At 45.1% G+C, this 21,244-nt stretch overlaps 2 protein-coding genes across 3 annotated transcripts; one reads left to right on the top strand and one right to left on the bottom strand.

Annotated features, from left to right (window-relative positions):
• The first annotated feature begins 1,780 nt into the window (after nucleotides 1–1,780).
• Nucleotides 1,781–5,317, top strand: LOC127306364 (methionine gamma-lyase). The gene is made up of 2 exons (XM_051336983.2): nucleotides 1,781–2,643; nucleotides 4,495–5,317. Exons 1-2 carry the CDS (start codon nucleotides 1,860–1,862, stop codon nucleotides 5,091–5,093), a joined length of 1,383 nt encoding a protein of 460 aa, XP_051192943.1. The 5' UTR covers nucleotides 1,781–1,859; the 3' UTR covers nucleotides 5,094–5,317.
• LOC127306374 (pyridoxal reductase, chloroplastic) lies at nucleotides 5,265–20,008 on the bottom strand. Of its 2 annotated transcripts, none has more exons than XM_051336995.1 (8): nucleotides 19,782–20,007; nucleotides 18,409–18,631; nucleotides 18,184–18,277; nucleotides 17,881–18,004; nucleotides 17,603–17,704; nucleotides 17,352–17,503; nucleotides 17,158–17,251; nucleotides 5,265–5,746 (listed from the first exon to the last, which is right to left on the bottom strand). In XM_051336995.1, the coding sequence occupies exons 1-8, from the start codon at nucleotides 19,926–19,928 to the stop codon at nucleotides 5,561–5,563; spliced, it is 1,122 nt and encodes a 373-aa protein (XP_051192955.1). In that variant the 5' UTR covers nucleotides 19,929–20,007; the 3' UTR covers nucleotides 5,265–5,560. The 2 variants fall into 2 exon arrangements, with proteins under 2 accessions (XP_051192955.1, XP_051192964.1); XM_051337004.2 differs by having other exon boundaries at nucleotides 5,605–5,746; nucleotides 17,158–17,232; nucleotides 19,782–20,008.
• Nucleotides 20,009–21,244: the final 1,236 nt, after the last annotated feature.

Below are 21,244 nucleotides of genomic sequence, written 5' to 3'. Positions count from 1 at the left end.
AACCATATGCCTATATGAATACTTATCAAAAACATATCAAGTTACATCAATACTATGCCTTTCTTTGAGCCCTTTTTATTCCATCATGTTTATAAGAGAGTGACAAGTGAACCTATGCACCTCGGTCCATTTTAATCATAATAAACACCTTTTACTAGTATTTACACACCTTTACAATTTTAGCATTTAAATAATACGAAAATACAAAATATTTATCATTGTTGCATTTAGTTCTTTCATAAGTTTACACTACTACATTACCATACCATTTTACTTTTGCACAAAATTTTGTTTATTTTTATATTGCATTTACTTTGCTGCATATTTACTTTAATTTGTTACTTTACCACATTTATTTTTAATTCTAATAAAATCTTGTGCTTGATAACCACATGGTGAAGTTGGGGACACAAGGCAACAATATTTTGTTTTGTGGGTTGTTTGAAGATGAAAAAGAGTACAATTCTTATAAGTGTTTCCATGAGAGCTCCATATAAACTCTCGAGTTACCCTTATGGGAAAGAAACTCTTCGTACATCAGTTCCAAGAAATTGGTATCCTAGTAAATCTGATGCCATTAGTGTGGAAAATATCAACGCAATAATCTTTGTATTTTGAAGTACACAAAAACACAAAAAATGACAAAATCGAATATACATAGAATTATCCATTTTTATTTTAATATAGCGTATAAAACTATGTATGGAATTGGTGTCGGCTTTTGCACACCCCAGTCGATGTCTTCGAGGAATTGCATGCGGATACGGTCTGAATCGCCGCTTGTGGAGTAAAATAAAATATGATGACTTATATAATCGGTCGTTAATCCTAAATACATACTTCCTTCATTCTAACATATGTGTACCTATATATCTACACATTAAAATGTGTTAAGATACGTCTATGTCTACACAAAATTATGACACTTGTTTTGAAACTATGGTGTAATAATAGGCTTGAATTTGCAAATTTTGTGGTCATAATCGAGTTCGCTGTTCAAAGGAGCTGAAAAAGACTTGCGGTTACGATCACAGGCCGATACATTTGGAAGGAGAAGTTGAACACGATTTTGCCTTCCTGGCCCATGAGCCAGATAAGCTAGGTTTTGTCAAACACTTGTCAGCAGTGATGGAGCACACATGCATCCATCCACAAAGTGGTCAGTCCAACATACTCGGATAGACACAGCACCCTAATTCAGGTTGGCTTCGGATTCTCGCTTTTCCTGCCATAACTGGGAAGATTCACGGCCATATTCATGGGGATTTCGAACGATCGCTTGATGTTCCAAAGTTAGCATGCATGGCGGCCAATTTTGACTGCTACTAGTAGCGGTCGCCCAAGGAGGAGGCCTAGAGTTTTGGTTCATTGAACTTAGACGGTGTCTCTTGTCACCGCGAGCACGTACGAGTGCGTTGGACCTGGTTTGTTTTACGTTCACATTCACCATGGCCTGCCGGTTAAGTTAGCCTGGCCTGCATGCATGCTGTTAACCCTGACGACGGGTAGCAATAACATGTTCAACGTTACACTTGGCATGAGCCTTTATTGGCGTTATTAAAACGTAGAGTATTGCGAAGTGTGAAACCCTCGAACTTGGGAAGAGTCCTGTTCTGTCCTTTTCCCCCTAGCCGTAAAATGGGGCCCGGTACATTGCCCCTTCCCATCCGCTGTCCGTTTGTCCACGCGTACGGTTCACAGTTAACCACGTTGCAAGAAAAAAACATCTACGGAGTACCAACTCCCCCACGGTTTAATCGGCTATAAATTGGCACCGTCCTCTGCTCGGTTCCTCCACACCGCTCTCGCATACATCGATCTCGCGCTCTCAGCAAATTAACATCCGCTTCCAGATCGCAATGGCTCACGTCCTCGCCGCCGCGGAGCCCCTCACCCTCCTGAAGCGCCCTCCGCCGCCGTTCGGCGACGAGGACAATAACGGCAGCACCGACGAGAAGCCGGCGGTGAAGGCGCGCCGCCGCGAGTCCGACCCGGCGGCGGCGCTGGCCGCGGCGCGGCACGAGTTCGGCGAGCACGGCGGCGTGAACATGTCCATCGAGGCGTCGGCGACGTTCACGGTGATGGAGCCGGACACCATGCGGCGGCTCTTCGCGGGGGAGCTGGGCCCGGAGCGCGGGGACCTGTACATCTACAGCCGCCACTTCAACCCGACGGTGCTGGCGCTGGGGCGGCAGATGGCGGCGCTGGAGGGCACCGAGGCGGCCTACTGCACGGCGTCCGGGATGTCGGCCATCTCCTCCGTGCTGATGCAGCTGGTGGGCGCCGGCGGGCACGTGGTGGCGTCGCGGTGCCTGTACGGCGGCACCCACGCGCTGCTGTCCCGGTTCCTGCCGCGCACGTCGGGGGTGAGCGCCACGTTCGTGGACGCCGACGACGAGGCCGCCGTGCGCGCGGCGGTGCGGCCAGGGGTGACCAAGGTGGTGTACGTGGAGACCATGTCCAACCCGACGCTGGCCGTGGCCGACATCCCCATGCTGGCGCGGGTGGCGCACGAGGCCGGGGCCAAGCTGGTGGTGGACAACACCTTCACCCCCGTCGTCGTCTCGCCCGCGCGCCTCGGCGCCGACGTCGTCGTCCACAGCGTCTCCAAGTTCATCAGCGGCGGCGCCGACATCATCGCCGGTAAGGATCCATGACCATCATCTATTCTCCCTCACGCGCGCTGCCTCAAGCCATGCCTTGCTACGTGTTCCATGCATGCATGCGACGACGAGCTAGAGTGTGCGTAGCAGCTGTTGCTTGGAAGTATCACTGAAATTAAACGTTCTCTGGACGCTTCAGTAGCGTGCCACATACTGAACTACACACGCACACACGTCCTCAAAACTTTTTTCCGCTAGAAAAGAAAACGCTACAGGAGTGTAGGTAGACCTTAATTATGTGCAAACAGATGGTACATGCGTCACATTTTTTTTTTGTCGCATGTCACGTTCCAACCATGCTGGGGCTGAAAGTAGCAGGGCTCACATGCATTGTCCCGATACATGGGGATGGATGGAAAAGGACATCACTGTTAAAATAGCCAGTTCTTTCCACCGGTTTCAATTTTTGAAATAGTTTTCCAAATAGCTGGTTAGTGTATCAATTCAATAAATATGATATCGGAGCTTTTAGACCTCAGGTAACACTAGGGGTAAGTTGGGGGCCTATAATCGATTTGACACATTCCCTTCGCCCTATGAAACATGTTGAAAATTTGTTAAAATTTGGATGTATCTTATTCTATTTAGTGTCTTGATGCGTCCAAATTTTGATATAATCTCGGATAACTTCTGTGGAAGGAAGGGAATATATGGTCTTTTTATATGTCCAGCATAGACGTGTGGGAAGTAGATTCCAGAGATGGTATCGAGATTCAACGGCCACCAATAGAATGGAATAGCAAAATTATCATTAAAAAAAGGATGGAATAGCAAGTAATAAAATCGTACCCAGCGCAATAAGGATTATGACATATGACCAACTCAGACATTCTTAATTTGTAATTACTTCAGAATTCAGCATATAATAGTGTTACACCCTGCATTTTTATTTAATTTGCCTTCTAGGTTTAGCCAAAGCTACACTTTATAAAATTTAACCAAATATTTTAAAAAATATAAACAATTATACCAAGACGTGATTTAAATAGTAAAAAAAGGATACGATTATAAACTATCAGTTGCAACGAGAGAGATCTTTGTTACAATCCACATGCAACTCACATAAGAGCACAAATCATGGGGCGATTCATTCAGCTTAGAACTAGCATAAACCATCGTTAACATATTACAATCAGGATTCTTCCGGTGAAAGATAGCACTCCTTCCGAATCCACAATACATACTGGTCGTAGTTTCAGTTCAAATTTAGCAGAATTCAGATATTTACGTGCCTGGTATCTCCTTCACCTCGCCTACTACCAGACCTCTCCAACGGTCCAACCACGCGTACGACGCCGACCCCTCACCATCGCGTCCTTGCCACGCTCGTCCCCACCCCATTTCCGTGCAGAGATAAACACGATCGACGCCCCAAAAGGCCAAGAGGACAAGCTGCTGAGTCAGCGAGGACATCAGCTAAGCTTTGAGTAGCTATAGCTAGTCCGTGACGGCGATGGTGACCCATCTACCCGTTTTGGCCGTGCACGCAGTACCATCCATGTGTCGCATGTCTCCCTCCGCCGATCGTCTCGACGGTCCGGCGCGATCGACTCTCTCCATCACTCCATGGTCCATGGAGCCACGGGAGCATTCGTCGTCTAGTCTAGTCCTTTTTGGTTCCTTTCACGTTTCCGCGCCATCTGGTCGATCATGGCGCCACCGGGCCACCGTGCTGGCGGTCTTATCTCGGCAGCAATAGTCGTCAAGCCCTGTGATCGGTGCACCGATTGTCCTGGCATGTCATGCGTCGGGCGCACACTGTGGATGCATGCAACTAACTGATCATCATCAACCTGTGTGAAAACCTGCAACTAACATGGTCCGGTTTCAGGGGCGATCTGCGGGCCGGCGAGCCTGGTGAACTCGATGATGGACCTGCAGGACGGGGCGCTGATGCTTCTCGGCCCGACCATGAACGCCAAGGTGGCTGCCGAGCTCGCCGCGCGCCTCCCGCACCTGCCGCTCCGGATGCAGGAGCACTCGCGCCGCGCGGCGGAGTTCGCGGCCGGGATGCGCCGCCTGGGGCTCCGCGTCACCTACCCGGGCCTCCCCGACCACCCGCACCACGCGCGGCTGCGCGACCTGGGCAACCCCGGGTACGGCGCCGGCGGGATGCTCTGCCTGGACATGGGCACCGAGGAGCGTGCCGGGCGGCTCATGCACCACCTCCAGAACACCACCCAGTTCGGCCTCATGGCCGTCAGCCTCGGCTACTACGAGACGCTCATGTCCTGCTCAGGGTCCAGCACCAGCAGCGAGATGGACCCCGAGGACCGCGCCCGCGCCGGGATATCGCCGGGCCTCATCCGCATGTCCGTCGGGTACAATGGTACACTCGAGCAGCGCTGGGCGCAGTTCGAGCGCGCCCTCGCGCTCATGCAGCAGGAGACCGGAGCCGCAGGCGCCGCCAAGTACTGCAAGGCCGGCTGACGGTCCGACGAGACTGAACCGACCGCTGAATGAATTGCTAGCTCGATCATGGTGTATATACCAATAGTGTTTGAAGCGCACATCTGAATCTGCTCAGATGGATGCCGGTGTTGTTAAGCTGCATGCTTGCTTAACTAGTCTTAATTTGTGCAACGTACTGCGACCTCTTACTGGAATAAATTGGAGTGATTTTCCGCCGAATAATGATTTGTCAATTCCATGCATCCAGACTTCTCTCTTAGTAGCATGCTTACATTCCGCCATAAGCCGAAGTGCCGATACCAAGTTACAAACACCATAATATTTTGTTTCAACAAACATACACCTCAAGGAGCTAGACATCTTGTCAGGGTTTACAGCGCCGTGTGTCTGAACTCTGAACCTCTGAACTAGGCAGCGAAGAGATCGAAAGTGTATCTCTCTGCTCTCGTTTCAGGTTGCTGCCTTTCTTGCTAGCTGTAGTTTGCTCATGCAGTTTGGAATATGTTCTGGACCATCTTCTTTGGGCAATCCATCGCCGCGGCTTCCAGCTCTGAGATCTCGTCGGCGCTCAGCCTCCAGCCTAGTGCGCCCAGGTTGTCTTCCACGTGCCTGACTGTCTTCACCCCGGGTATCGGAATTGCGCCTTTGCAAATGCACCAGTTTATGGCCACCTGCGTTCAGATCAGTGTCAGCCTTACTATATATCTGTGGCAACAACACGTGGTCTGAAAAGTTCAGACTCGTGCGTTCTTATCTGGCCATATATGCTCTGATAAGTTCAAGCCAGATTGCAAGAACTCTGCATTTACAGTGTACCAAAAAAAACCTACTTGCTGTAACAGAACACCCATCGTTTAGGATTTTTTTTGGGGTCATTCATTCGGCGCCATTGAGAAATGCCACAAGCGCATTGCGTACTTGGTGGGCTATACGACCCGTTTAATTGATGTTCCTACAACTCGAAGCAACATAATCGTCTTATGTTCAGCTCAAAAAGACAATCCTCTTCGTGCTGTGTTCCTATTTTTCATGCTGAGTTTCTCGTCGTAGGCCCTGACATATGGTATCAGAGGAGGAGCCATGTTCAAGTTCTTGTGGCGATGACCGATGATGCCTCCATGATCTCGATCTGATCCACGCATGCCACCAATTACATGGGTACCGTCACAAAGCCGTCGGCGAACTAGAGACGGAACGAGCTCATCGTCCACGAGCGCGTAGTGAGGGAGTCCATTGGCAGCACGGTCGTCTGCCGATGCTCACGAAGACGAACTATATCTAGTTGGCATTGGTGATGAAGGTAACCTTATGTCCTCCAAGGATCTGGCAAGGGGTGAGATCTGGTGATAGGAGATCCTTCGCACAAGTGGTCGGTGCGATGGATCGGTGTCCTCCCCGCCGTTCACCACCGTGCAGATCTCCGATGAGAGGTGGATATCAGAGGCCACCATACAACCCCCGGTTCAGATCGGCCGAGGAGAGGCGTGAAGACGAAAGAAGGTGGGAGGAAGAACGACGCTGGGATGAAGATAGAAGAAGGGAGGATGATCGCCGCAAGGAGGAAGAGAGGAGGCGTGAGGTGGAGATGAGGCGCCGCTCAGAAGAGCGCCATCGCAGCGAGGAGAGGAGGATGGAGGAAGACCACCGTAGGGCGGAAACCGTCCGCATCATGGAGAAGACGGCGAGAGAGCGAGCCTTGGCAGAGCGCCAAAGGAAGGAGGACATGGCGGCGACAAGCAACCGCGACCGATGGGCTCATAGGCAAGAGATGGCCGGAGCACGTGATTATTGTTCCGCGAACTCCTTCGCCACCGCTCCCTCATCAACTCTTCCACATCAACCTACCGTGGTAAGCTCTGTGAACCCTGGTAGAAATCCAGATCCGCTTGAGTCGAATGCAGGAAGATCAGCCAATACATCTTCCATTGTCCCATTGATCAGCACGACTCCGATGGGGTCCTCTGTACCTCCATCGGCTGCTGTAGCTAGTAGAGAGGTTTCATTGAGCACTTACCCTTTCAGAATGGTAGGAATGAAAATTTTCTTGGATGTCTAAACTATGGCAAAAACCATCATATTAGTATCTGTCAGGAGAGGGATCCATGGGAGTATCGTGCACCATACTATAAGAGTCCTGACTTTGGACAAGGCTTTTATTTGATTCCTGTTGTTGAGGCTGAAGTAAAATCTTTAGAATTACTGAATTATGCACAGATAACAGTAGTTCGTGGTGATGTTACATTCAGAGATATGGAACATGAGTTCTAAGTCTAGTCAGATACCATGGGTTATAAGTGGCGATTCTATGTCAAGGTGGTTGTAGAGAACTAGTTCGTTACTAGATTTTCCAATGCTAAATGTATTGAAGAGCTCTCCCACTTTGGAAAATTCTTTATGAAAATTGTTCCTGACGCCATTATCAAGATTGAAAAATGGGCTGGTGATATTGAGCCTTTTGCTGTCATGGAGGAAGCCTGGTTCAGAGTTAAAGGTATTCCTATGAAATACAGAAACAAATCCACAGTATATTATGTTGCAAGCATGGCTGGAGTGCCTTTGGCCCTTGATATGAATTTTCTCGGAAACTTTGCTTATGTTAGAGTGAAAATTGGTTGTCAGGACCCTGCATTGGTCCCCAGCTCAAGAATTGGCACCATCAAGAAGGGGTTTTATGAATTTTAGTTTACCAGAGAAGTCATTGATCCCTCTTCCACACCTGCCAACTATTATGCTGCAGCGGTGGAAAACACTGATGGAGGTGCACAACAGAATTCGCCAAAAAGGCAGAGAACTGGGAGAGAGGAGGAAAGGAATCCAACAGGTAATAATAATGGGAATGTAAATGTCAGTAACACAGGTGGAGGAGGCTCCCAGGTAAACCAGCAGAGAGATAGTAACACAGGGAATGGGAAGGGGAAAGATGTTGTAGTCAGTGCCACAAGTCTTTCTGATGAGCTGTCTGAATCCTTTGCAACACAGGTTCATAGAGCTATGGGGCACACATCTCCTGTTGTTGGAGGTAACTCTGAATCATCCTCTGCTGCTACTGAAAGGACATCAAATCAAACAGACAGTTTGCCTCTATAGGAAGCTATTAGGGATGTTGTTACTGCACTTATTCAGGAGGTGCCTGTTGGCAGTTTGATGTACCTGTCATGGACAACAATGAATCCTTCAAAAAGTTCCTTGGTACTCTGACAAAAAATGGAAGTGACAAAGGATTCATGCACCAGAAGAAATATCAGAAGATAATGGACCCAATTATTGAAGAGCAGGAAGTGCCTGTGCCAGGGCAGCAGGGTGGAGATAATGATAACATGGACATGGTGGACTATGGAAGTAGTGAAGAGGAAGGCAGTGAGCATGGTGAAGAAGAAGAAGGGGAGTTCATCCAGGGGGTTGTCATGGGACTGGCTGTTCCCTCGCTTGAACATGAAAGAACAGCTGTGGTCATCCCAGTTGATGGCTCTCAGCCTGATGGGTAAAATCTACAGGATGATATGCAGGAGAGCTTGACTCAAGAGGAGAATCTAGTGATGAATACAAGAATGCTGGACAGGAGGGAGAGATCAAATGAACAAGAGGACCTTGCCACCAGGATGAGCTCAAGAATAGCAGGCCAGCCCACCACAGTTGGCAGGGTTGATGATGGAGTAAGACATCATACCCAAGTAGGATCTATCCCAGGTACCAATCTTAACTCAGTGAATTCTTTTGTTGCCTTAGATGATGTTGATATTTGTGCTAGAGTTTTAGAAATGGGTGTTGCTCTTGATTCCTTTGATTTGGAAAAAATAAATAATATAAAAGCTTTGGGAGTAGCTAGACATAACTTGGCTGATTAAATAAATAAGAATGTAAATGTTGAAGTGAAAGAAAAAGATACTGCTGGTGCACAAACTTTGTTTCTGGGATTTGGTGAAGAAGATATGGATGATGAAGGTTTTACTCCTTTCCTTTGAAGGAAAACTAAGAAGAAAATGAAATTTGCTTGTAAGATTCAAAGATCCTTGGAGAAAAACAGACATAGGAAGAAGGATATGGGAGCACAATCTGGATTTGGTGCTGCCCAGGAGAAAGTCAACAATGATCACCCTGTGTGGTATTGTGACTGGATCCAGGATTAGGAGAAAAAACCCAAAATATCTATGATAGGTGCCAGCTTGAACTGTAGAGGAGTGGGGAAGAAAGACATGCACATTTTTCTATCAGATTTTGTCAGAGAACAACAGCTTGACTTCATTGGGTTGCAGGAAACTATCAAGAAAAATTATTCTTCCTCCTTTTTCAGGAGAATTGATCCTGGGAATCAATTCTCTTGGAAATGGATTCCCTCTATAGGGAGATCTGGTGGAATTCTGGGTGGCTTCAGGAATTCCAGATTTGATATTCTTGATACTGTGATGGGGAGATTTTATATCATTGTGACTCTACAGGATCTGAAAATTCAGAGGAAGTGGAAACAAGTACTGGTGTATGGTGCTGCACAGGAAGATGATAAGGAAGAATTCCTAGTAGAGCTAGGAGATATTTGTTGCAATCAGAGAGTACCTATGTTGATAGGTGGTGATTTTAATATCTTGAGATTCCCCTCTGATAAAAATAAGGTTATGAGGAGGAACAAGTGGTCTGATTTATACAATGCAATTATTAACACATATGAACTCGAATAAATTGAGATGCCTGGTGGTCAATTCACCTGGTCAAACAATCAAGCAAACCCTAGTCCAGAAAAGTTGGACAGATATCTGATGACCAATGATTGGGAAAGTTTGTTTCCTCAGGTCACTGTGCATAAGGTTTCCAGAGATGTGTCTGATCATAACCCTATCATCCTGGAAAATAGAGAACAGAAGAGCATGAATTTCAAGTTTGAGAAAAGTTGGCTCAAAGAGGATGATTTCTTAGATAAAGTGGAAAGAATTTGGAGACAACCTGTATATGCAAAAAATTCTCTTGAAGTTGTGCAAATCAAATTGAAAAAGGTAAAAAATTGCTTGAAAGGTTGGGCAGCAAATATTAGAGGGAGACAAGAAGAAAAAACAAGAGCTACATATGGAACTAGATATGTTGGAAGATTTGGAGGAAAAAGGTTGCATTTCTAGTGCACGAGCCTGTAGAAAATCTCAAAACTTTTGATGTTACTAGAAAAAGAGGAAGCCTTCTAGCAACAAAGATCCAGGGAAAAATGGTTGTTGCAGGGAGATAATAACACTAGTTTTTTTCCGTAGAGTTGCTAATGGAAGGAAGAGAAAGAGAACAATGTTCTCTCTGGAAGATGGAGAGAATACTATACAGGGGACACCTGCTCTGATGGAACATGCTACAGATTTCTACAAGCAGCTCTTTGGTCCAGTAGTTGACTCTGGAGTGAGACTGAATGATAGTATCTGGGATGAGAATGAGAAATTGGATGAAGCTGGTAGAAACATATTGAATGCTCCTTTTACAGAAGAAGAAATTCACCATGCAGTTAATCAGATGGAGAAAAACAAAGCTGCAGGACCTGATGGTATTCACATTGAGTTTTACCAACATTGCTGGTGTGTTATGAAATCTGATATAATGAAAATGTTTAATGATTTTCACAGCCACCAAATCAATCCGGAGAGAATTAACTATGGTATTATTACACTTATCCCAAAAAGTGATGATGCTGAGATTATTCAGAAATATAGACCCATATGCATGTTGCAAGTTTTGTTCAAAATCTTCACAAAAACTATGGCCATAAGGGTGGAACCTGTCATGAGCAAGCTGATACATCCATGTCAGAATGCATTTATAAAAGGGAGGTTTATTGCTGATGGTGTGATGCTTTTGCAAGAAGTGTTGAGAAAATCCAGATGTAAAAAGAAACAAGGTGTGGTGCTAAAAATTGATTTTGAGAAAGCATATGACAAAGTTAATTGGAATTTCTTGATAGATTGCTGCAGACAGAAGGGTTTCGGCAATAAATGGCAGTGGGCCGATACTTTGGTAGTTTCAAGGGTGTTAGACAGGGGGATCCCTTTGCTCCCTTCCTGTTTAACATGGTTGCCAATAGCTTATCCAAGATGATTGTATCTGCTCAAAGGAATGGTTTAATTAAAGGCTTGGCTGATAACTTGGTGGATCATGGTGTGGCTATTCTACAATATGCAGATGATACAATTCTATTTCTGCAAGATGATATGGAGAGAGCAAGGAACCTGAAGTTACTTCTGTATATATTTGAAACAATGTCTGGACTGAAGATTAATTTTGAGAAGAGTGAGACAATGTTGGTGCTGGAGGATGCAGAGAAAAATTGAATGATTATGTGGAGTTATTAACTGTCAAAAAGGGACTTGGCCTATTCACTATCTAGGTACTCCTGTGTGTGCCAGAAGGCTATCAGTAGCAGAGATGCACTTCCTTGGGGAGAAAGTGAAGAAGAGTATGGGTGGATGGATGGGTGGAGCTATGTCCATTGGGGGCAGATTAGTCAAGATAGATTCCTGTCTATCCAACAGTGATGTGTATCAAATGTCCATGAGGCTGCTACATAAGACAACTATTGAAGCTATCACAAAACCTATCCGAGCTTTCTTCTGGGCTAGTGATGCAAATAAGAGAAAATATCACTTTGTCAAGTGGAGATGGATTTGTAAACCTAAATGCAAAGGAGGCTTGGGGGTCAAGGATTTGCACAAATTCAGTATAAGCTTGATGTGCAAGTGGTGGTGGAAATTGGAAAATGAGGAGGGACCTTGGCAGCATTTCATGAGAACAAAATATCTGGGGGAAGCAGAGATTCAGTGGGCCAGGCATAGGAGCAGTGACTCTCCCCTGTGGTCTGATATGCTACATGTTAGAGACATATATTTGTGTGGTAGGAGGATGGCAGTGGGGAATGGTTGTAGAACTAGCTTTTGGAGAGATGCTTGGTGTGGTCACACACCCCTGATGGACAAGTTTCCAGAAATCTATGATATCTGCAATGAACAAACCATCTCTGTGGCTGATGCTGCTCACAACGGTTGGAGACTCTCTTTCAGGAGATGGCTATCTGTAGACTTACAGATACAGTGGTGTGGCTTGGTGGATATTTTGAATCAGAGAAGTATTTCTGATGGTTTAGATAAACCAAAGTGGAAATAGACAAAGAACAGACAATTCACAATTCACTGTAAAAAGTATGTACAAACAGATGTGCAGAAATGGGATTGATAGATCCTTCAAGCATTTGTGGAAAAGCAAAATCCCCTTAAAGATCAAAATCTGGCTCTAGTTGATTTGGCATAATGCAATAGCCACTAAAGATAATTTGCTGAAAAGAAAATGGACTGGTGACCCTCTTTGCCAATTTTGCTCCACACATGAATCTATTCTGCACCTGTTTTTCTCTTGCCCTGCAGCTCAGTATGTTTGGAGCCTGGTTGGGATGGTTGTGGGTGCCCCCACCCGTCCTGGGTCCTTTGCACAGTTCTTTTGGTGGATGCCACAATTCTCCCATGCGAGCCGCAACGTCCAGATCGCCGACATGGCAGCCATCTGCTGGGCGATTTGGAAAATGCGTAACAGTTCATGCTTTGAGAAGAAAATTCTGAGAAATCCTGTTGATCTGATTTTTCTTGCAACTTCCTTTATGAAATATTGGGCAGGTACTCACTCCGACGCGGAGGCTGCACAACTTCAGCAAGGAGTTGCGGTTCTTATCAATCTGGCCCTTGGCTCTGGAGGGGGGAATGGTGCCGGAAATGCAGTGGTGGCCAATCCTCAGTTGCTGATCGAACAAGGTGATGACGCGATGGAAACTGATGCTCAAGAAAACGCCGGTGATGATGATAACATGCAATCCTGAAGAAAAAAGTGGCTTCTCCGTTCTCTCTATGATGCTGCGAGAAAAACCCTGAAGTTGTGGTGCTTTTGATCCCAGAGAGTTGCTCTCTATGTGTTGTTTACGTTCCTGCTTTTGTCCGTGAATTTGCGTTGGTGCTTTTTAGATGGTCAGGTGAAAAACTTCTTTAGTTGGTTCTTGCCCTAGGGCGTTGCTCTTCGATATGTAAATATTAAACCTGACACGAACTCTGACGTTGTTTTTTCGTTATCTCATGATAATGAAAATTCGATCCCGGTGGGGGATTGCTTGGAAAAAAAATCAACGACTACTCGGTGCAGGTCGTCGACGTTAGCATCTAGTAGACAGCAACATCACAACCAGACTCTCTCACAATGCACTCCTAGAGGACGAGCTTGTTGTCGGTCTCCGTGTCCCCGGTGGTGGCGCGCATTAACTGGACAGGGACGCCAGAGCTTGAACGTGCCTCTCAGATAAAACTCAATGCGAACACTTAGACTGCTCATAGTGGGAGTAACATAGCTAGTAACATCACATATCTCAAGACATTTTGGTGACATGGTATGCTAATAAATGAAGAAAGAGAGTGAGGTGGTAACTAGCTATGTTACCATAACATCACACACCTCAAGGCAAGATGAGTCTACAACATAATAAATGATACAATGCATGACACCACATATAAGTTACTACCCACTATGAAGGTAGTAACCTAGACTAGTAACATGATACTCCCTCCAACCCAAGGGATAGGGCGTATATTTTCCAGCGCGGTTATTAAGGAGAGATTAGAGAGAGAAGAAACAATAGGTACTTTCCCCTTTTGCCCCTGCATGCACGGCAGTAATGAGGGAAATCAAGGACGATGAGAGTGCCATACAGCGCCTGCCCCTGCATGCACGGCAGTAATGAGGCAGTAATAGTATTCCCTTTCTTAACGGCAGTAATAGAGCCTGCCCCTGCATGCTCGATTAATTCTCGCGGAAGTTGAAAAAACGCAGCCGCATCGCCTGGTTTCGAGGAGAAATGGGTACGTGATGTGGGGTAGAATCGGGAAGATAACTTAGCCCAACAGGCCGCGCCTTAACCCTTGACAAAATTTAGAAAAAATTTATACGCCCTATCCCCTGGGTCGGAGGGAGTATATGTTACTAGTCTAAGTTACTCCCCACTATGACCAGCCTTAGATGCTACTAGAACACAATAGCATTTTGGTCTTCCCTAGCATTGGGCCTTTTCCTTTCCTCTCCTTTTATTCAGTCTAAGCAAAACGATGAGGACCGCTTTCCAGTGCTCCGATCTGCAAGAATCGCGTCACCACACGACCACTGATTGTGCGGCACTAGAAGCTGCCCCTGGCGAAGCTTTGTCGCGGGAAGACCGCAAGAGCATGACTGCCTCAGTCACGTCCACTACATGCACACGACCCACTCATGCCGTAGTTCGTGAGCAGCTACGGCAAGTAAAACTATGACACACAGAAGGTATGCCTAACAATATTCTGGTATGCTCTTTTAGACGGAAGGCTCGAATTAAGCCTGGCTTTAAATTAACGAAGCTATCAACCAGCCAGAATTACAAGAGTGCCAACAACTGAAAATAAAAAAGAAAACTGGGGACACCGGCTAAACCCAGATTTAAGAACTCTACATTTATTTACTATGTACAAAAAATCGTGTGGTTGGACTTAGTGAAATTTGACTTACCATTTTATTTGTTTGAAGTCATGATCTGAATGAGCCGCACATACACCCTAGCACGTGTTCCTCGACACTGAGGGCATCCTTGAAATGCTGCCATTTTTCTAGCGTTTCGTATTGGATGTCTTGTGTTTCTAATAAGGTGTTTAACCTTCGGCATGTTGGATGTGTATAGAAAAATGGGTTGGTTTAGATCCATCTTAACCTGATGATTGATCATCTTAAAGTAATTCTATTTCTATTTTTCTATTAAATCGAAGAAAACTCGAATTTGGGTCTGAAATAACTTTACAAAAAATCTGGAAACTAGAGTACTCTCAAGTTATATAAATGGGTCTTAGATGAATGTGATATGTATCGAAGGCACTGACTTTGGAGGGACAATGATCTCAATAAGAAAAATCCACCTCTAGCAACATGGGATCTAGTTTGCAAACCCAAGGATCAAGGAGGATTGGGTGTGCTCAACTTATCAGTCCAAAATGAATGTCTACTGATGAAGCATCTCCATAACTTCTACAATAGAGTTGATTTCCCTTGGGTGAAACTGGTTTGGAAATTTATATCACAGTAATGCTGCTCTTTCACCTGCAAGATTTTGGGATATTTTCTTTTGGTGGAGGGACTGCTTAAAATCTTTAAATCTCATCAAAGGGTTGTCACACTGCAGTTTCAGAGATGGAAAATCGTTGCTTTCATGGAAGGATAATTGGAGTTCAATTCCTTTACAGAAAACTCTGCCACATTTATTCTCTTTTGCACAAAATGAGGTTGCTTCAGTTCACACAGCTATTTCATCCACAGATTTATCTCAACTCTTTCACTTGCCTTTATCTGATGAAGCTTTAGATGAGCTATATGAACTACAGACTTTGGTTAATAGTTTAGAGGTGGAGCAGGCTCCAGATTCTTGGGAAATGTTCATCAGCACATCCACCTTCAAGGTATCTAAGGCATATAAATCTCAACTGGGGCATGAAGAGATTCTCCCAGCTTCGAAATGAATATGGAAGGGGTGTTGTCAGCAGAAGCACAAAGTATTATTTTGGCTCCTTTTGCATAATAGGCTAAATACCAGAGCAATGCTGCAGCGCAAAAGTTTCTTCATGGATAACTACACTTGCATCATGTGCAGTCACTCAGTCCTTGAGACAAGGGATCACCTGTTCTGACAATATTTATGTCCCAACTGGGCTGCTCCCGCTTCTGCTCACCTAGATATCCACTTCACTATGCTCAGTCTTAAAACAACCATAACCATTTTTCATGGAGATCATCATGCTAGTGGCCTGGGCAATCTGGACAACACACAAGGATTTCATCTTCAAGGGAGTGTCTCCCAGCTTGTATAGATGCAGAAACAGATTTAGGGATGAGATGGCTCTCCTTAAGCACAAGGCATGTCATTTGTGACAGTAATTACCTCATTTAGTAGAAATTCTTCTGGTTTACCCCATTTAGCAAAACTTGTGTCAACTCTTACCCCATTTAGCGAAACCTGTGCCAGTTTTTACCTCATTTAACTTAAGCATGGTTGTGCCATCCATTTCTGAAACACGTCGACTCATGTATTCTGCTTAGAAGGCGACTTCGCCATCACTTGTGTTGACAGCGGTCTCACCATGACATTAACAGTATTCTCCCATCTATTGACGAAATATGTGAACTCATGTACTATTCTTGTGTGACGAGCTCGTGGGTGAACTACAACACCATCGTCTTTTGTCGTCTGGACACTGCTAAATGCTGACTAGTTTGCTATCTTGCTAGAGCACGCTATAGTAATTGTCAAGCATGGAGTAGTATAAGTTGATTACACTCTATCCTCTATACAATTGCGGTTCTTCTTTTAGTACTAGTTAGCACGTAGCAGCAGTACATGGGCTAGCTTCTGCGCATGTTTTAGCCAAGTGACAGAGGACCGATTATTGAATCACCAGCTACCGCTGGGAGACAGGTTCAAAGATATGCCGCGAGGTCCCTGTGCGAGCGACGGTGACGCAACGGAGCCGGGTGAGTACTGTTGTGAAGTGTATATGTGGATTGCCTAGCCTTTTCCATCAGTTCGGACTTTTGGTTCAAGTGGCTAGTGCATGAAGCTTAACAAGTACTAGGAACGGAAATCGCTAGGGACATAAAATATATCTAGGAAAAAATAACAGGTGAGATGTCGGAAGGTATATATTTATGACAACTGGAACTCACCGAGCAAAACTGTTTAAAAGTTTAAATGGGGTAAGAATTGGCATAAGTTTTGCTAAATGGGGTAAACTGGATAAATTTCTATTAAATGGGGTAATTATTGTCACAAATGACAAAATAAGGGGTAAAAAATGGAATTTACTCGAAAGTCATATATTGGCATAGCAGATTGGGTGAACAGTTTTCACTAACTTTGCTTTAGTGGACTTAAAGCCTTATATATCTTTTAGTTGCTCACCTCTAGCACTTTAGACTTGTATAAGTAACTTCATTTGAAATTTATAAAACTATGCTGTGGGGAAACCCACTGTTCAGTCTCAAAAAAATATAGTCGTTTTGCACTCAGGAAAACACTTACTTGAGACATGGTTTTGCCCTTTCTGTCTGCAATACTCTCCAGGCAAGACAGCAGAGATTCCAGCCCAGGAAGAATCTGCCGGAACAACACAGACCTGGGTTGAGGAAAGCCAAAAAAAAAAATGCTCTCTCACCAACTGCCGTAGAAGCTCAGAGAAGGAAACAGCATATTTGCTCGGCCTCATTGACCATTACCTCGGCCCATTTGGAAGGTTAGAGGCATCATACTTCCCAGTGAGCATGCCCAGCCCAAGCGGACTATAAGCGATGACACGAACACCTAATGAATCACACACCGTTTTCAGCTCCATCTGCTCGTCGCCCATGCTCAGGAGCGAGAACTGCACCTGCATTTACAGCAATCTTCAGGCATAATAACTACTACACTGAATCAAAAGTGTAATTGAGCGGCCCAACATGCACAGCCAGCCATGTTCTGCATGTACCTGAGCTGAGCTTAGAGGGACACCTCTGGACTCTAGGTAGCTGTGGATCTTCAGGAGCTGCTTCGGCCCGTAATTGCTCACACCTACGGCCCGGACAAGACCCTGAAAACACAACTTCAGTGAAATGATACGATATGTAGCACAGCTGAACCTGAAAAGGCTTGCACCTTCCTGTCAAATTATACAACACGCGTACGACTAGGTGTGCACTACACAAAGAGGAATTCAGAAACTTAAATCGAAGGCTTGATATCATGTGTCTGAAAAAAAACGGAGACCTTGTCATACATTTCAACTAGACCGTCCCAGAGTACGCGCTCCTGTAGAGGTGCGTAGTTAGCAGTGGACCAATGCAGCTGCCCTATGCCGAGACGATCAATCTGCAACCTTTCCAATGATGACCTGAAAAGAGGAAAACCACAAGGCAATTAGAAGACCGAGGTAATGTAACTGATCAGATGATTTCCATACTGAGCTACATATGTTTATTGCACGAGTCCATTGAATTGGAGTAAGAGGTGTACACTGAACGAAAGGAAAAAATGGCTTGTGTACATTAAGCACACAGATTGGAGGAATACTTGCAGGCGTTGACAAACTGGCCCGACGTTAGTCGCCATGGATACGCGGCAAACTTCGTTGCGATGACCACATCATCTGGAGATCTGTTCGGCCCTGTAAAAAAATAAGGCCACAAATGGAAGCAATTTCAGCTAAGAAAATTGATACTGCTACTCCGCAGGACTGATCACCAACTGACAGTTACTAATTCATTTTGAGGAATTCTGCTATCCAAAGTTCCACACCTTCGCTGATAAATTTTCCGAGCAGCCTCTCACTCTGGCCATTCAACTTCCCGGTTCCGTATGAGTCGGCGGTGTCGAAAAGGTTTATGCCATTCTTCAGAGCCAGATTGAAACAATCCTGTAGTTCACTGTCCATGCTTTCTTCGTAGCCCCAGAGTAGCTGGTTGCCCCATGCCCATGTTCCAAAACCCATGGGGGATACTGAAAGAGGGCCAATTTTCACCTGCAGTTGTAAAACTTTAATGTTTCATTAAGCATATCTCAGTGAACAAGCGTTGAAACTTGAAAGCTTGCCATGCTAGCTCTGAATATGTAGAGTTATGTTATAGTTCAGACTGGAATATGAGCATACAAAGATACACAATTGGCTTAACAGGACTAGCTTGTTGAAGACTTCAAACTTTCACTGGTCCATCAAGAACTGGTGGAAGAGGAAAATGACTTGCTCGGGTCAATATCCTCTCCTTATTTTGCCGGTTGTCTGATGCACCAACCAGCTCTTTCTCTCTGTTTTTTTAGACGTATACCATCAGCTAATTTTGTTATAGACACTACGTCAGTAGCTTTTCACCCACCTAGGGTTAAAATAAGCATGGTGGTTGACTGATGGAACGGTAGCAACAGCAAACTTCGTCATGTTCTCTAACGGCGATCACACGACATGGAACTTTTGGGTTGCCGTGCACGGCTTCGGTAAAGAGGAAAGCCAGCATGAGAATGCATATCGACAATAGCTCTAAACCAGAAGAAGATTGACATTTTCCGTTTGAACCGTAGCAGCTGGGATACTGCAAAGGTACTACTACCACTAATCTAATCGCATTCCTGCTCGAGCTTCGTCAATAGGGGTGTGTGTCACAAATTCTAGGTGGGCAAGTTCAGACAGAACATGGAGTTTGTCCTTGTGTCCCATCTACTCGCCAAGTTCTTTCATGGCGATATGTACTGTGCATTCAGCTCGGCTCATGTCTTGTCTGAATTCCGAAAATCAGCAGCGCGATAAAGAAAAAGAGTACTGTCGAAGCCTTCAATGTTGTACTGATAGTCTGAAAGACTGAAACTGTATAGAAAACTGCAACCAAGGCCTGCTCGGCCACTTCACAGTTCACGACGCTATAGTTTAAGTGTCTAGCCACCTATAACGAAACCACGGGGGTAAATTTTCACAATTTTTACTCTATTTGAACTCTTCGCTATGAAATCCATGCGAAATCGCCGCATTCCAAACGGGACACTAAGCTTGAGTTCAGAACCGTACTGTGTGGGATACTCAGTACGAGTGCTCAGTCAGAAGCGATTTCCTAGTGTGATCTCAGCATGGGTATGACTGCATCATGCATGCGACATGTAGAGGAGAGCTAGCGTGTCGAGACCTTTTCCCACGGCCAGAAGAGGGGTCCGAGGCGCAGCGCCGCGGCAGGCACGGGCGGCGAGGACGGTCGCCGGAGGAGGATCCCTCCGCCGTGCGGCCGCGAAGCGAAAGGCATCGCCGGCGCCGCCTTAGCAGTCGGCAGAGCCATAGTCGGTGGATTCTGGGTGCGTTCGCTCTAGTCCGTTCGCGTCCGGATAGAACGAACAACGAATCCCCTTCGTTTTGCGGATTCTGGCTTACTATCTTTTTTTTTCTTCAAGATTCTTGTGTTCCTCTGGATTTACGTGCAAATTCGCGACACTATAGCCCGGTAGGAAACTAAATATGGGCTAAATTATTTCTGCCTTGGCCCAGCTACCAGCCACGATTTAATTTCAGAAAAGCTCCTTAAATCACATGCCAAACTTTACCATTAACCATTCTCTCAGAAGGATCAGTTGCGTCAGGAAACTTTCTGTAGAAAATTTTGCTATACTATCCTAGAGGAAAAGAAAATTGTCTAATGGATAACTTTTTTGAAGAGTGGAAGGCCCCGAAAGACCTGGAATATACATTAAAACAACGGTGGGTGTAGATTTATAGAAATGACCTCACAAAAAAGTAAATTACAACATGGCCCATGTATTTTCCATAGAACACCCTAGTAGAGATAACACATGAATTGTGATGTCCGGTATCATGGATTCCTACGGCAACTAAAACCATAGGAAAGTTCTTAACTATCCTTTGGGTGTCAAAAAGGAAATACACAAGAATAGTAAAAACAAGAGAAGAAATCATAGGTTACGACCTCTTATGTTAGAGAACCAATCGTTGGTTTCTTAGGTAGAGATCACATAGGTGAACTCCAACACCGCATTTGAATCACATTGTGATGTCATCGCAAAAAAGAAATCACAACATTGTTGTGTTGGAACCACAATTTACATTTTAAAGAAAGGGAATGATTTGAGTTAGGACCTCATTGAAAGTGCATGGAGCCCCCATGTGTGGTTTTGGTAATTAATGACAATCCCTATGGACTAATGTTTGCATTGAGTTATATTTGTAGGAGTTGTCCATAGGCAATTCTTGAACCATATGTTGGCTTCAAGGTTGCAATAAGAAGAAATTGATGAAGGATATCAAGTGTCAAGTATGTCTTGAAGATGAAGATGAAGTGAGCCCTCAAGTTACTTCAAGACATCAACATGATGAAGAATGAAGAATGAAGTGCAAGTTCAAGATGAGCCAACTCGAAGAGTTCATAAGCTTGAAGCTTGCCATGGAGAAATGAAGTGCAAGTTCAAGATGAGCCATCTCGAAGAGATCCTCTGCTTGAGTCTTGCCATCCATATGGTGATCATGGATATGTGAAGATGCGCCGAAGAAGAAGCTCTCCCATGGTGGATTATGGGGGAGCAATCCACATGGTGGTCATGGTTATGTGAAGATGCGCCGAAGAAGAAGCTCTCCCATGGTGGA

Source organism: Lolium perenne, chromosome 1 (genome assembly GCF_019359855.2).
Source record: "Lolium perenne isolate Kyuss_39 chromosome 1, Kyuss_2.0, whole genome shotgun sequence".
Classification (NCBI taxonomy): Eukaryota; Viridiplantae; Streptophyta; class Magnoliopsida; order Poales; family Poaceae; genus Lolium; species Lolium perenne.
Note: the sequence above shows the minus strand (reverse complement) of the source record. Positions and strands in the feature narration are given on the sequence as shown.

Bases quoted from the DNA above. Each gene is read 5' to 3' on its own strand.
- LOC127306374 (XM_051336995.1), bottom strand. From the start codon at position 19,928: ATGGCTCTGCCGACTGCTAAGGCGGCGCCGGCGATGCCTTTCGCTTCG. The intron at 18,278-18,408 runs GTGTGGAACTTT...ATTTTTTTACAG, and splicing joins CGGAAAATTTATCAGCGAAG to GGCCGAACAGATCTCCAGAT. The intron at 17,504-17,602 runs GTACATGCAGAA...CTGTAAATGCAG, and splicing joins TCCCTCTAAGCTCAGCTCAG to GTGCAGTTCTCGCTCCTGAG.
- LOC127306364 (XM_051336983.2), top strand. From the start codon at position 1,860: ATGGCTCACGTCCTCGCCGCCGCGGAGCCCCTCACCCTCCTGAAGCGC. The intron at 2,644-4,494 runs GTAAGGATCCAT...GTCCGGTTTCAG, and splicing joins CGGCGCCGACATCATCGCCG to GGGCGATCTGCGGGCCGGCG.